This window comes from Vombatus ursinus, unplaced genomic scaffold (assembly GCF_900497805.2).
Source record: "Vombatus ursinus unplaced genomic scaffold, bare-nosed wombat genome assembly UNPS02015255.1, whole genome shotgun sequence".
NCBI classification, from domain to species: Eukaryota; Metazoa; Chordata; class Mammalia; order Diprotodontia; family Vombatidae; genus Vombatus; species Vombatus ursinus.
In genome coordinates, this window is record NW_020955033.1 from 14,231,370 (window position 1) to 14,247,915 (window position 16,546).

The following is a 16,546-nucleotide window of genomic DNA, read 5'->3' on the forward strand; positions in this document are numbered from 1 at the left end:
AAAAAGAGCTTAGACATCACCTTTCAAGAAATTATCCAGGAAAACTGTCCTGATATTTTAGAACCAGAGGGCAAAATAGAAACTGAAAGAATCCACCGACCTCCTCCTGAAAGAGATTCCCAAAGGAAAACTCCTAGGAATACTGTAGCCAAATTCCAGAGTTCCTAGGTCAAGGAGAAAATATTACAAGCAGCCAGAAAGAAATAATTCAAGTATTGTGGGAAAACAATCAGAATAACGCAAGATTTAGCGGCTTCTACATTAAGGGACCACAGAGCATGGAATATAATATTCCGGAGGGCAAAGGAGATAGGATTACAACCAAGAATCACCTACCCAGCAAAACTGAGTATAATCCTGCAGGGGAAAAAGTGGTCATTTAGTGAAATAGAAGGCTTTCAAGCATTCGTGATGAAAAGACCAGAGCTGAATAGAAAATTTGATTTCTAAATACAAGACTCAAATGGAACATGAAGAGGTAAACAGGAAAGAGAAAATCATAAGAGACTTATTAAGGTTGAACTGTTTACATTCCTGCATAGAAAGATGATATTTGTAACTCATGAGACCTTTGTCAGTATTAAGGTAGTTGGAGGGGAAAAAATTATACGTACATATATATAGATATAGATAGATAGATAGATAGAGGGCACAGGGTGAGTTGAAAATGAAGGGGTCATATTTGGAGAATAAAATTAAGGGGTAAGAGAGGATTATACTAGGAGAAGGAGAAAGGGAGAGGTAGAATGGGGTAAATTATCTCACAAAAAAAAAACAGAAAAGAAAAGGCTCTTACAGAGGAGGGGAAATGAGGGAAGGTGAGAAGGAATGAGTGAATATTATTCTCATTGGATTTTGCCTAAGGAGGAAATAACATACACACTCAATTAGGTATAGAAATTTGTCTTACCCTACAGGAAAATGGGGGGGGGAAGGGGACAAGAGAGTGGGGGAATGATAGTGAGGAGGGCAGATTGGGAAAAGGGGTAATCAGAAGCAAATACTTCTAAGGAGGGACAGGGTCAAAAGAAAGAATAGAATAAATGGGGGGCGGAATTGGATTAAGGGAAATAAAGTTAGTTTTTTACAACATATCTAGTATGGAAGTGTTTTGCATAACTGCACATATATAACCTATATTGAGTTGCTTGCCTTATCAATGAAGGTGGATGGGGAGGGAGGAAGGGAGAAAATTTGGAACCCAAAGTTTTAAAAACACATGTTTAAAAAAAATGTTTTCACATGCAACTGGGAAATAAGAAATACAGGAAATGGGATATAGAAACCCATCCTGCCCTACAGGAAAATTGAAGGGGAAGGGGATAAGAGAAGGGGGAGAGAGATAGAAGAGAAGGCATACTAGGGGAAGGGGTATTCAGAATGCATGCCATCTTGGGGTGGGGGGAGGGGCAAGATGGGGTGACAATTTGTAACTCAAAATCTCGTGAAAGTAAATGTTGAAAACAAAAAAATAGATAAAAATTACCATTAAGAAAACATACAGAAAGAGGTCCTCTAGCTTAAGAGTTACTTGGGTTTCAACTCCCTGTTAGCCAACTTTGTTCTATACTTTCTAGTCTAGTAAGCATTCTCTGACATTGAAATCAGAAACAAAATAAGAATTTGGTAGTTCTGTCCTCTCTTTCTCATTTATTATAATTGTTCCATCTCAAACAGCAGGTCTTTAACTTTCCTAATTTTTCCAAGACAACTTAAAAAAACAACAACTTTCAAATCCCTTTTGTTATTCTTAACATCCCTACCACAGTGCTTTTAACTTTATATTCCCAATGTTATGCTTATATGATCATACCACACATATCCATCCTTTATCATGTGCCCTTGCTTTCATATTTTGTACGTGACATTTTAAATGTAAGACAGTTGATCAGTTCACTGTTTATCTGCATTGTTATCTAGTTAGCTCCCTTTATTTTCTTTATTAGAATTATTTGTACTTAAATTATTTGAATTTAATTTTTGTGAGCATTCTGTTCCTCTTAGGTAGACTTCTCCTATATGAACTTTGGTAATGAAATAATAGGATTCTTTCAATGGACCTTCTGAATCTGATCTCTCTGAATCTAGGGAATGTTTCAAATCTTGCTGGATTTTCCTCTCCTGATCTTTTATGAGCTCTAATGTCTCCTTTATTATACTTCAGGATCTAGTTCCTCCTAGTTGGTCAGAATAGTAGCCTCTCTCATCATGTCCTCTGCCTTAAAGGCTAGTCAGGAATTTCTTAGCTCCTCTGCTCTGGGCAGAAAAAAAAAAACTCTTTCAGATGTCCGGATAACTGAAGTCTTCCATCTTTACTATATCATGGATCTGTGACTGGTTTGTGGTAAGATTGTGATTAAGAGGCATCATTATATACTGGAAAGATCACTGAATCTAAAGTCAAGAAAGACCTGAGTTTAGAATTCTGCCCATAACATTTACCTGCTATCTGTGGGGCCATGTAAGTCCTTTGATCCTATTTCATTTTCTGTAAAAATAGGTAAGATAATACTTGTAGTTATCTATGTCACAAGATTCTTATGTGGATCAAATGAGATGATATATGCAAAATATGATATAAATGTAAGCTATACTTCACAAACTCCTAATCTACTTTCTCTTTCTGTCAAAGCTCTCTGTTGTATATAACACCACCTCTTTTTTCCTCCTATCTGTCTTTACCCAAATACTCTTTACCAAATTTCTCCTCTCAAATTCCTGGATTTTCTTACATGTAATTATATTTTCTTAATATAATTTGTTACTCTATACTTCCCTTTTATCTATGTTGTTCTTTTGAATGGAGCATGCCCTTCCATAATCATTTTCCAGTCATGAGTCCTACCCTACCAAGTTTCAGTGATAAATACAGGGTTATATAATTTGTTGCTTCCTGACTTATGATTTTAACCTAAGCTTATTTTCCCCCCTAATTGCTTGAATATCCTCCAAACCCAACACTCAAAATGTGGAATTATAGTGGGATAGTAGTGACCATTTCCTGCCTATATATATATAAACATAGACAGTATGTGGGAGGAGGCAGAGCCCAGCCCTGGCACAAAGTCCCAATTTAGGAAGTAAGGTTGGAAAAATGGATAAAACACTGGTGATAAAGAAATATTATAGATCCAGGGATGATCAAGACACAAAGCTAGCAGAAAAGAAAAAAACACATCATTTGCATGTAAAGTCTCAAAAAAATCACATTTGCTATAAACTTTACTAGACATGATTGTATAAATGAAATAAGAGCTCTAAAAGAAAGAATGGGGAAGAAAATAAGGGAGAATTCTAAAGGACATAATTAAAAGAAAATTAAACAGCTTAATATAGAAAGCAGAAAATCCTCAAGTAACAGACTACAAAAATTAGATTGGAATAGAAATCAATTAATAGATGCTAAAAGAAAAGTGAAGAAAACTGAAAATATATCAGAAAATATAAATAAGTTATCTTCCATCAAAACCAATTGTTTTGGAAAATAAGTCAAGAGATTATCTAAGAATCACTGGAATACCTAAAAAAAACCTCTGCCCCCCCCCCAAAAAAAGATTAGAGACAAAAGCCTTCTGAGAAAACTAGAAAACAGTCTAAAACTTTTTAGATTTAGCAAGCCAGACATAAAAGAGATTTGTGGTTCCATACATAGTCTTTTCCCCTTGTTCTGTTTTGTACTTGTAGAATTTTCTGTGTGCTTTCATTAAATTCATAATAAAAAGGGGTGGGGGACCAAAAAGGATGAAGCAGAGAGGCTATGATATGCACTGGTGAAGAAGTTCCCCCAAGTGATAAAATCACAGATCCATTCAAGTTTCTATAGGTAGTATAAATGAGGTATCTCTTATTTATGGTGTTTTCCCAACTAGATCATAACATTCTTGAAGACAGGGTACATGGTATATTCTTCTTCTTATGCCTCACAACATCTATGCAATAAATCATTGCTGATTTCTCTGGGGGAAAAGCATTTGACAATTTGAAATGATTCCTTCAATTTGATCATTTGAAATGATATCAGCTTTCTGTTTCTGAGATGAGGAATAGATATCACTGAGCTTAGACAAATGTTTCATGTCAAGATGTCAAACTTTTGCATCACTGGTCTGTTTCAGATATTCTACTTAGTGAAATCTTTTGTTTTACTTCACATTAACAGGTTCCTGAGTGCTGTAATGGAAGAGAGGACTGGATCAAGCATCAGAACACTTGGGTTCTGGGCTGAGAATTGTTGTATAACCATGACTATCTATATTGGTTAACCTTTCTAGGCCTTCATTTCCTTATAATGAAGTGGTTTGACCAAATTGCTTAGGTTTCTTTCATGGCTAAAATTCTGTGATTAGAAAGCAACTAAAGTGGATGGAGTGCTTTTAAAGTTTTTTGGCCTTGTATAAGAAACTCTATCAAACAATGTTCAAGAAAAATAATTTATATATTTGCAATAACAATAAAAAAAATTGAAGAAAAGAAGGGACACTCCCAGTTTCTACCTGACCATTCTTGACACAGACTACAGATTTAATAATGGCTTCTTAGATTCTCTCAGGCCTTTAGGCTAAGGTCCTGTGGGCATCCTAAATGGAAGGGAAGAATACTGAAGAATAGACAGAGCTAAACTGCTTCAGACTAGAAGACTTCATTTCTTCCAGAACAACAATGCTATATGTGACAAGGCAACACCTAAATGCTTTAGATGAAGAGATAACAGACTGATGAGAAGGTGATTGCATATCTGTTTATGTCCCTTGATTTGCCAATGGCAATGGGAAGTGGGGGAAGGGAGTAAGAAAGAATGATTCCAACTTGACTTCCCTGCATGATCCATGTCTCTTTGCCTGGGGCAGAGCAGGTTAATAAGGCCAAGGAGGAGGAGAAGGGGTGGGAGAAGGAATGGGTAATAACTGGCAAGGGACTTCATACCATCAATCTGGGGGGTAGGGAGGAGGAGAAAGAGAGAGCTGAGGACCAAGGGTGTTCCCTTCTCCTCCTGCCTATGTGGCAAGTAACAGAAGTTTTGAAAGGTGCTTCAAGAAGGAGCACTGGCTGGTTTTGGGGTGATTTGGTACCTCACCCTCTACATTTGAGGGAAAACCCCTTGGCAAGAGGGGCTAGACAGAATTGAGAGGGGAAAGAAAGAGAGGGAGAGAAAAGAAAAGTCATCCTCCTGCTCCTCCTCCTTCTGTCCTTCCTCACTTCTCTCCCGACTCTCCACTGGTGCAGAGGAGGCAGCATATTCCTCCAGCCAGGGGCCTGCAGTTGGGGACCTGCTTGCCCTGATTCATCTTGCCGCTGCCTTCCCTGACCATTGAGAACGCTTCTGATGGCACCAACTCCTGGCGGCGCCCTGAGGAGCAGCCTCTGTAGGCATCTCTTCTTCTATCTCCTGGTGAGTAAGAGTCGAGGCATTAGCGACGATACTCAAGCGTGTTAGCAGCCTCTTCCTGCCTTCGTCCTGCTGGCCCCGGAGGGTGTGAAGGCAGGAGGAGGAGAATGATGGACTGCGGGGATTAGTGTAGGGAGCTCGCTTCCTCTGAGCCCTGACAAAGGTGAAAGGAGGGAGGCGGGACGCCCAACTAAACAGCTTCCGAGACATCCCGCTCCAGGGGAATTCCCTGCTCCCCTAGGAGCAGAGTTTTTTTTCTCCGGAGAAAAGTGAGTGCAATACAATCCTTGCTCAGGCACGCGACCAAATAGCATGAGCTGGTGTCAAAGTGTAGAGCTATTTGGAAAGAAGGGGATTGGGGTTGGGAGAAGCTGCTTTGGCTGCTGATCACCTAAGGAATCATGGGGACAGAATGCGTGCGTTCAGTAAGTCAGCAGCCCTGGAAAGTGCAGAGAAGGGCAGCTGAGACTCCCCTACTAAGGACGGGGGTCCTTAACCTTCTTTGTATCATGGACTTCGGCAGTCTGGTGAAGCCTGTGGGACCCTTCTTAGAATAATGTTTTTAAACGCATAAAATACTTAGGATTACAAAGGAAACCACTTATATTTATTATCAAAAAGTTATGAGTATATATTTTTTAAAGTTTACAAATTCCAAGTTAAGAACACCTCACCTAGAAAAAGGAAGGTGAAAATTCAGGAAGAGAGCCACTGCTCTAGGTCCAATCTAGGGATTTCTCATGAGAGGTTTGTGTAAAAAAAAAAAAAAAAGAAAAGAAAAGAAAAGAAAAGAAAAAGAAAAGTGGAAGATGGGAAAGTTGGGAGGGATGTGGGGGAGGATCTTGCCAAATTGACCCTGCTTTACCAAGTCGTTAGTGACTGGGCCTGTATATGTATCTGTTTTTCTTTAAAGGTGCTACATCTCTCTCCCATTATAGTGAATTCCCTCCTCTATTCCAGGCTGTTACGTCAACCAGACCTAAAATATATTTTTATGGGGCTGGGCTTCACTAATCCACCAAAGAAGCATAAGGCATGGAGGATGGATGTGCTAGCCAAAGGTCTCCTTACAAATACATTCATTTTACCCTTATTGATGGTTCTCTTGATCCACTCTGGCTCGAAGGATAGCCTAAAAGTGATCTCTTAAGAGGAATACGACCACTTGGGTGATGTCAGGAACAAGGACGAGTGTTGGAGAATTCTTTTCTAGGAACTCTACACTGTTTTCTCTTTATTTGCTTTCCATATCCCTTTTATTTCCCACTCCACTATCACCAATACCCTATAGGGATGCAAGGAGCCTTATCTATGACACACCTGTTTCACTTCCTGACACCTGTTCCCTCCCTGTACATTTCTTGGCCCCTGCTTAAACTTGTAGGCATCAATAGTGCACACTGGTTCTATCTGTAATGTTCTATAGGTGTGTCTGGGCAGAAAGAAAGGAGTAAGAGAGTGGGAGTTAATGCAATACACATTGCACACATATGGATATATAAAATGAATAGGACTTAGCTGATTTTCTAAATAAATTATTTATATAGATTATCTCCCCCACACACGGCACCTAAGAATCAAGATCAGAATGACATTACTATGTACACACAATAGTATTTAAACCATTATTTATTAGAATGTTTTCTTAAAATCACAGGACTAAATTAACCCTAATAAGTCATTTTAGACCATTCATTGACTTGAGGAAAGAAGACTTAAAACAGTCAAACAGATGAGACTATTTGCTGTGTCTAAAGCTATCCATGATGGGAGGAGTACCAAATGTGGCTTTTCTCCCCTTTCATTCCTGGTTTAGGTAGTTTCAGCTTCACTTGAGGGTTATCACAAAACTTCAAAGTGGTTTAATCTGTTCATGAGGTTTTATTCTCTCTTCTGAACCAAGGTTAGGCCCAAAAAGAAAAAGTCATTGATGTAAAAAAAAAAAATAGACAGGAATCCATCCCATAATAAAAGGACTCAGACTAAAGAAATATCTTTTCACTGAAGAATTATGAGAAATATGACATGTTATTCTGTGGGCATTCCAACTTTGCTAGGAACTTTTCTATTTGACAAATTGCAGAGTGATCCTTGCAGAACAGCTAACTCTCTCTCTCTCTCTCTCTCACTCTTCCTCTCTCTCTCTTTCTCTCTCTCTCTTTTTCTCTCTGCCTCGTGCGCACACACACACACGTTTATATCAATATAGAGTAGACCCCAAGGGAAACAAACAAACAAAAAACAAACTAGAACTATATAATAAGTTGTAAGATATGAGACCCCTGAATTTTATGCTGACTTTTAGTAGTAACTGTATGAAATAAATAACAAAATAACCCTTCACTTCTTGAATTATTTTGATTGCTTATCCACTCCTCAGTTTGGAGTCAGGGCAAGAATAGAACTCCTTTTTTGACAACCTCCAGTGAAATAAATTAAGTCCTTATGCTATGCTAGAAATTAGAATGAAATATGTGACTATTTTAATAAATTATTTGGCCATAAAGATGAGGAATTAAGGAATTAAGAAATGAGTATTTTTATTTATATGAATTTATGAATTTTATATTATTTTGATTTTCCACATTTTATTTCTACTTTCAAATTACATATGAATATATGAATTTGTATGAATGATTAAAAGTTGAATTTTGGTTTCATGAAGCTAATGTTCTCCCTCCTTTTAATTCAAAATCTCTAAGGTCATTTTTCTAAGTCTTTCAAGGGAATCGTTCAAGGTTCATTCTCAAAGATTCAAACTTCAAATGTAGTAAGAAACTAACATTTATTATGACATGCTAGTAACATGCAAAATGCTAGGATGATATGTAATTCCCCTTAATGCATTTTTTTTTCTTTGTAGGTTCTGTGTTTCTTTTGTGATGCTTGTAAGAAAGTCGCTCTTAAAGTCCCCTTTCATCTTCAGGCTGACACATTTGTAGGCAGAGGTGAGAAAAAATGTTGTAAGACTTTCAAAGTTGTAATTTTCTACATTTTGCTTAAGGCTTTTCTAAGAGCTGGGATGAAAGCCAGGTAGCAATTGCCCTATTTAAAACTGGGCCTATAATGATGAGCAGACAACTTATTTTGTTGTAGTGGTTAGGGATATCTGAAATCCCAGAATATGCTTTCTTTCTTTTCATTCAAGAGAAATGAGGGAACACACATCAGATTTAAAATAACTGAAGCTTATTTCTTCAGAACCAGTGAACCTAAATCTCTTGCATATCAATTCAATTCAATTCAGGTCAGCAAATCTTTTAAAATACTTTCTATATGCAATTCACTAAGGTTGGCTTCAGGTATACAAAGAAGAAATGAAACATTGTGCTTTCCCTCAAGGAGCTAAGCTACTTCCAAAGCTCCCAAGTCATAGTTCTCTAAACCACTAGATATTGATAGGAAATACTAAGATTCCAAACTGCAAACAACTATACATTTTACTTATGGGGAAACAAAACCAAATCTACCTCCATATTATCCTACTAGCATGTGAGCTATTTTTCCCATAACAATAACCACCATCACTACTGGTTTATGAGGTAGGTGTACCTCACACTTTGTAGCTAATATTCATAAGGAGCATATATTTTATAGTGGGAAGGGACCTTAGAAGTCATCTTGTCCAACCCTTTCAAATTATAGATGAGGAAACAGGTGCAGAGAGGTTAAACAGTTTATCCAAGTTCATGGAAGAAATAAACAGCAGATTCATCATTTAAACCTAGGTTCTCTGACTGCAAATCTAGCTCTCTTTCTACTATGACAGTTCATCTAGGTTCCTCATTGATCTTTACTCTTTATTCAGAAATTTGCCCCTGAATACAGAGTGTCCCAAAAGTCTTAGTTCCATCTTGAGTTTTAATAGCTATAAGACCTTGAGCAAATTATTTAACATTTCTGGTCCTCAGTTTCTTCACCTATGAAATGAGCAGGTCAAATTAAATACTTTTCAGGATCTCCTCAGGGTCTAAGCCTCATAAGCCCATATAAGTAAAGGGAATTCTAAAAATATTTGTATAAGCATTGGCTCTGCTGCCCAGAGAATTGGCCTTACCTCAACATAAGAAGAATCTTCTGAGCATTTTTATAGTAGTGTCCACATTTGCCTGCCTTCCCTCCAAATAAGGACATTGTTATATAATTTTAATTATTTTAATAATAAAAATATTTTATTTTAGTTACCTGTAGATATAATTAGGTGGCATATTAGGTGGTATACAATGACCTCAACTGAAGACTATTATGAAGAAGTTTTCAGTCTTTTTAAAATAATACATTGCAGATTTCTTAATGCTACTACAGTTAGCATTTGTCATATTATTAAGGAAATGCATATCATTTACTTTTGCTTGATCAACTTTTCCTCATTTTTTCAACCAGATTTTCCAATCTAGTTGCTATATAGTTGTAAAACTTACCAGAAGATACCTAAAACAAACTCTTAATAATGCTACATAATGGACTGACTTCATTTGGGTTTTGTAGTGGAGAGAGAGCTGGATCTGCAGTCAACAGATTTGAGCTGTTCAGATCCTGACTATGATTTCTTAGCTTGGATGATCTTGGGCAAGGTTCAACTTCTCTGGGCCTCAGTGTCTTTATATGTAAAATGAGGAGATTGGACTAGAAAACCTCTGAGGTTCCTTCCTACTCTAAATCTATGAGTCTATGATATATAGATTTTATGTAGATTTCTATAGATACAATATAGATTTTAAGATCCAAAGGGCAAATGGTATGAATACATATAAACTCCCATATTGTCATAAGAAAAATGAAATTGTGCAAATATGAATTCTGTTTGAAAAAAGTGGACATTGGTACTCTCTTATGAGGACTTAGCATTTTGTCTTTAGGCGTGGAGCTATATTTTTACTTCTTATATGGGGAGGAAATTATCCTATTGAAAACATAAAGTTTATGACTATTTGAAGAATGTCTTACATATGAAAGGCTGAAATTCAAATGAACATCTAAAAGAAATTTTTGCTTGAAAAAGAAGATACATGCAAGTTAATGAGTGTAGTCAAAAAAATAAAGGAAAGGGGGCACCTAGGTGGTGCAGTAGATAAAGCACAGGCCCTGGAGTCAGGAGGACCTGAGTTCAAGTCTGGCCTCAGACCAAACACTTGACACTTACTAGCTGTGTGACCTTGGGCAAGTCACTTAACCCCAATTGCCTAAAAAAAAGTAAAGGAAAAAATATTGCGCGTTCTATTGGGACACAGGTAATTTTGTCTTTGTAAATCCAGTACCTTACACAGTGTCTTGCTTGTGGTAGGAGGAACTTAATGACTGCTTTTTTGATTGGCTCCAGCATCTCCTAATCCTGTTTTTTTTTAAATCCAGCATTTTTTATAAATAGATCTTTAGACAGTATCAAATGACTTAATATCAATGATAGAAGAATGTGATCTGGCAAGTTAGAAGCTGATTCTAAAGTCAGAAGTAAAATTCAATTTTTTCTGTGTTCACATTCATCTCCATTGGTCAAAACAAAACAAAACTCTGGTGTCTGGAAGAAAAAGATTGTTAAATCTTTGTTCACAGTATATTTTCAATAATATAACCAAAGTGAATTAAATGTAGTAGGTTCAATTATTATGAAATTATGACACAAAATCAATGCAAGATAAGACTCTTTAACCTTTGCTGGCATCATCCTAGTTATTATCACTGTCTCTCTCACTCTTGAGATTGCTGTGTGTAACCTTTGTATTTACTTACTTGTGTAACTTATTATATTCCTCTAGTAGAATATAAATTTCTTATTGGCTGAGCCTTCTTTTTTTTTTCTTAGTATTCTTGACTTGTAGCACAGTGTCTTGCAGCTAGTGGGCATTTAATAAATGTTTGTGGAATGGAATTGAATTAGTTGGAAAAAGAGTCAATCATAATTCAAATATAGTTAGGTTCATCCCTATCCTTATCATGCTGTAACAAGCAGTTGTCATTCCTGTAAAACATGTTCTCTTTTTGTTTGCATCTTTCAAATCCCTGTCAAATTTCTTCCATGCAGTTAATCTAGAGGAGTGCCTCAAATCGGCTGACCTCATCCATTCAAGTGATCCTGACTTCAGAATTCTGGAAGATGGTTCAGTGTATACAACAAAGAACATTGGGTTGTCTTCTGAGGGAAGAACCTTTGCTATTTTGCTCTCAGACTCTCAGAAACAGGAACAAAAAAAGATAGAGATTGCACTGTTAGCCCCAGAAAAGAAGGTACAATGGATGAAAACTTGAAGTATTTTTGTTTATTGCTTTGTCTATTTAAAACAAACATCACCCAAGCTGTTGTTTAGGTACAAGTTCAATATGAACATTTTGATTTATGAAAAAAAGTAATTAAATAGCTACAGCATAAAATGAAAAGGATTTACAACCAAGTTTTTCTAAGCAGCAGGTCTAGTTCATTTTAAGTACAATAATTCATACATATACATATATATTCTATATGTACACACATGCACATATACATACGCATACATACACACAGTCTTTTAAGGTTTACAAAATGCTTTCTTCAGCTTCCTAGGAGGGTGAGGATTATTACCTCTATTTTACCAACATGGAAATTTGTGGCTCCAAGAAATAATGTAACTTACCTATGACCACACAATTAGTGAATATATGAGCCAAGATTTGAACCCAGGCCTTCTGACTTAAAGTTTGTGCTCTCTTGGCTACAACACATTGTCTGATTTAATTTATAAGAATTCAGATTATACATTTTCCAGAACACATTTGTGTGTATACACATATGTGTGTAAAGGAAAGCATTCCTATAGTAAAAGCTTTGGCATATGTGTGTGTATGTTCATTCAGGGAATCCCAAAAATCCTACAGTAGTTTTAAGCCATTAAAGCTTTTAAGATCCCTTGCACATGTATGCACACACACACACACACACACACATACACACACACACGTGTGTTAGTGCTTAGTATCATACCACTTTAAATTGTAGTATTTTTGATCTTCTCTCAATGAATCATTTGGTTTATGGATTTCCTAAGACTGTCCAAAATCTCTCTTATGACTGACCGATAAGTTTCTGATTCATCAAGAGTAGGGGTGACTCAGGGTGAGATTGGGGCTGGACATGGGAACTGGGGGGAAGGTGCAGAAGCAGGAAGTGGGAAAGCAGTTGAAAGTATTGGTCTGAACACTTCTCTGTATTTGTGTACATATATGCATGTCACTAAATATGTATCTTTCTCTTCTCAAATCAAGAACATACCATGTTTGCTTTATGCTATATGATGACTTTCTTAATTCCACTCTATATTCATAACTGTAAAATTTTAATCTGTATGTTTATAATCTATGATATCTTTTTTGGCCTCCTACCATATTCAGATACCTATGAAAAGACATGCAAAAGACAAAACTCTTAAGAGAACCAAAAGAAGATGGGCTCCAATTCCATGTTCAATAATGGAAAACTCATTAGGTCCATTTCCACAACAAATTCAACAGGTAAGGGCACTTAAAGCTTTATATTACCCTAAAGGAGTCTTATGTTAAACCACATACTTTATTTCCAACTGTATTACACAATATGATACATCTGGATGTATTATAGTAAAAGGAATTGGAAAAGGCATTATCTATGAGTTGATGAATGAACGGAAAAGCATTTATTAAGCACTTAGTACATAGCAAACATTGTGCTATTAATTGAGGGATACAAATTTAAAAAAAAATTAAGACAGTCTCTTCTCTCAAGGAGCTTATATTTTAATTAAGGGAGAAAACACATTAAAGAAAATTCATCCTGTAAGTTGAATAGAAAAGGCCTGGAAGCCCTAATCATGCAGTGGTGGAATGAGTGATAAGGTACAAGAGTTCTGAAATTGCACCAGTAGGTTAGATGGCAGTGCCACAACTTCACAGTCACACATTTGAGTAACTTAAAGACACAGAGGACACAATAATTTATAATTATAATTTTTATGTAACCATATAATATATATGATATTAATATCCTTCTACTGAGATATATCACAGCTCGGCATGTACCCCAAGAAGGTCAGTAATAAAAAGAAATAGGTCATTTATAGCAAAATATTTCTCATGATACATTTTCTAGCATCAGAGAATTAGAAACAAAATAGGTGACCCTCAACTGCGGAATGGCTAAACAAATTGTGATTCATGAAGGTAATGGAATATCACTGCACTATACAAAACGGTGAGTATGATTAATACAGAGTAGCATAGAGAAACTTAGATGGATAGATGGAGTGTGTAGAGGTTGGGAGATGATAAGGCTTAGGAAGCAGTGGCAGAGTAGATTGTAAGGTGATCTTAAAGTGACTGTAAGGTAGCCTGGTGATTTTCCATCTTAGCATAAGGACTAGAATTGTTGAGATAAACCTACTCAAAAGAATGAATGATATGAGAAGTGAGTAAAGACATAGGTAGCTTGGTGCGTGGCAGGCAATTCTGGACTTTGAAAAACTAGACAGCACTGTGAGGTAGTGGAAGAAACAATAGCCTGGGAGTCAGGGGTAATGGGCTCGATGTGGGCTATACCCTTTATATGTTACCTTGGGCAGAATACTGTGACATGAGTTTCCTGACATGTCAAATAAGGTGGGGGAGGTGAACAAGAGCACGTCTACAGGAATCTTCTTGGAGCTCTAAGTTTCTGTGATTCAGTGTGTCTTAATTATGCACATAAACAAGTGGTTGGGAAAGAATTGGAACTGGGTGAGAGAACATACCCAGCAAAAAAAGGAGAGTGGTCAGAAACAGCCCCAAATTCTAAGACATTTTGGACATTTAACTTTGTATTATGACTCTTGTCATAATAATAATAGCAATAATCATTCTTGTTTTTTAAACTTTCTAGATCCAGTCTGATTCTGCACAAAACTACACCATCTATTATTCTATAAGTGGACCTGGAGTAGACAAGGAGCCCTTCAATTTATTCTACATTGAGAGAGACACAGGGGATATCTTTTGTACACGTGCTGTAGACCGTGAGACATATGACAGCTTTCAGGTAGAATCCTGAATTGGTTATACTGAATTATTTACTGTTTTAGTGCTTTAGTACTTAAGATTTAGAAATAGTAACATTTAAACACCTTCATTTTTATTATTATATTATATTTTACTATAGGTCAAATATTTATTTTATTCCTTTAAATATATTTAGTAGGAAAGTATTATCAAGATTCTTTCATTATTATAGATGGAGAAGAGAGGGGAGCAAGCATTTTCCTGTTTCATAATCATTATTTAAACACTAATTAACTACTTTGAGCCTACAACAGTATCAATTTTGAAACACATTCAAAAACTTGCTTTCTAATAGGGGAAAAGTCCTAAGAAATATTTCCAAAAAACAAAATAAGCAGAATAATTTCTTTTTTGTTCATTTTGAGTAATGAGTTTCTAGCAATAGTCATAGCATTTTTAATGCATTTGATATTTAAATCATTTCATATAAAAAGAAGAGAGTAGAAGATATGCTTTAATAACAACATCTGATCTACCAACATCACACGGCTTTTCTAAGGATGGAATGAGAAATACGCACAAAATTCCATAAGCATCATAAAGTCACATCCTGCATCAAGAAAGAACTAAACCACATACTACCCTGCTAGACTTTGCTTGCTATGCTTCTCCCATTTTTATATCTAAGGTGACAGAAAGCACAGGAGAAACATAAGTAATTTGAATTGGGTTTGAATATTTACCTATATATGTATGTATACATGTATAAGCATACGATTTAAAGTTGTTGAAGAACCATGTTTTGTCTGCTAGGAAAGATAATCTCAAAATATAAAATAATTTAAATAATTTTAAATAATTCTACTAAATAAATGTCATATGCCTGGTGTTATTAAATTCTATTAAACTTTTAAACTATTAAGCTCCCCTAATTAGTGTGTCCTTGCAAGAAGAGATCCATGGGACTAGCAAAAATACTAGTGACTGTTTTCCTTGTAAATGTATGTGACATTGTGGAATGTGGTTGACTTTGACAAGTGGCAAAACAGAATAGCAGATTTAAGATATGGATATCTGTTTAAGAACAGGGTAGCTGGTAATAGCATTTGGATTTTGGACTGCCACTTAAAATATAGGAATGATGAGTTTGACCAGGGTTAGAGTGTACCTAATAAGGGTTGATTTAAAAAAATAATTTGCTAGACTTTTGAAAAATTAACTCAAAGGAGATTTAAATAAAAAAGGAAGGAGAAAACTGTCTACATGTATCTCCCAAGGTATATCTAGAAAGCAGCTACAATGTGGGAAGAAAAAGGGAAGATGCTTAGTACGACTAAAGTAATAAAAGTAATTAAGTAATAAAATGCATAGTTCAGACATCTAAGTACAAATGCATGAAGTATTTATAAAAAAGAAAGTGAACCAGAGAGCTCAATTAAAATACTTAATGACATGAGTCATCCATAACTTGACGATGGTAAGTCTTACTCGAAAGGATGAAAGGAAGTAGTGGCAGAGTAGTAGTGCATATTAGGAAGATATAATCACGTGATACAATTCAGAAATCGTGGTGTAGGGCACTGGGATCAAGATCAATGAAAGAAGAAACCAGAAATACTGTCCTGTAGGAAAACTATAGATTACTTGGACAGAAGGACCATACGTGAATATATATGGATATATGGAACACAACACAAGCTTGGCACAGAGACATGGTGTAGTGATGATGGAGAACTTCTGTTATTTGGACATCTGCTGTTGCTTTCTCTGCCAAAGGAAGAAGAGCTAATAATTTATTAGTTTGTCATAATAATAATTTCGTCCTTCAAAAGATGGATGAAACCACAAAGAAAATTACTAGTCTAGACCTGATTGTGCCCAAAAATAAATCTATGGCTACTGAGATAGAAATTTTAACCTTGGAGGGATATGTTTATTATATTTTAGAATTTGTAATAGAGAGGAAAGCCAGACATAGACTGACCTAAATTTTAGAGAACAGATTTGAATGTCATTTCAAATGACTTTTATTTATGTACTATGGATACAAAGAAAGGTAAAAACCTTCCTTGTCCTTAAGGAGGTCACAATTAGATCATTGTGGTGGTGGAAAATATAGATATAGACAGGATAAATTCAAGATGATCTCACAGTAAAGTCACTAGCATTAAAAAGCATTGGGAA

General features: G+C 36.0%; 1 protein-coding gene across 2 annotated transcripts in view; it reads left to right on the forward strand.

Annotated features, from left to right (window-relative positions):
- Positions 1 to 4,889: 4,889 nt before the first annotated feature.
- The window catches only part of LOC114031860 (desmocollin-1-like), a 48,555-nt gene continuing 36,898 nt past the window's right edge, over positions 4,890 to 16,546 (forward strand). The window contains exons 1-5 of one of the 2 annotated variants that reach the window (XM_027847036.1): positions 4,890 to 5,389; positions 8,250 to 8,334; positions 11,409 to 11,611; positions 12,749 to 12,868; positions 14,247 to 14,402. In XM_027847036.1, the coding sequence (XP_027702837.1) occupies positions 5,324 to 5,389; positions 8,250 to 8,334; positions 11,409 to 11,611; positions 12,749 to 12,868; positions 14,247 to 14,402 (630 nt within the window). In that variant the 5' untranslated portion in view covers positions 4,890 to 5,323. The remainder of the gene's footprint in view (positions 5,390 to 8,249; positions 8,335 to 11,408; positions 11,612 to 12,748; positions 12,869 to 14,246; positions 14,403 to 16,546) is intronic. The other variant, XM_027847035.1, reaches the window with a different exon arrangement.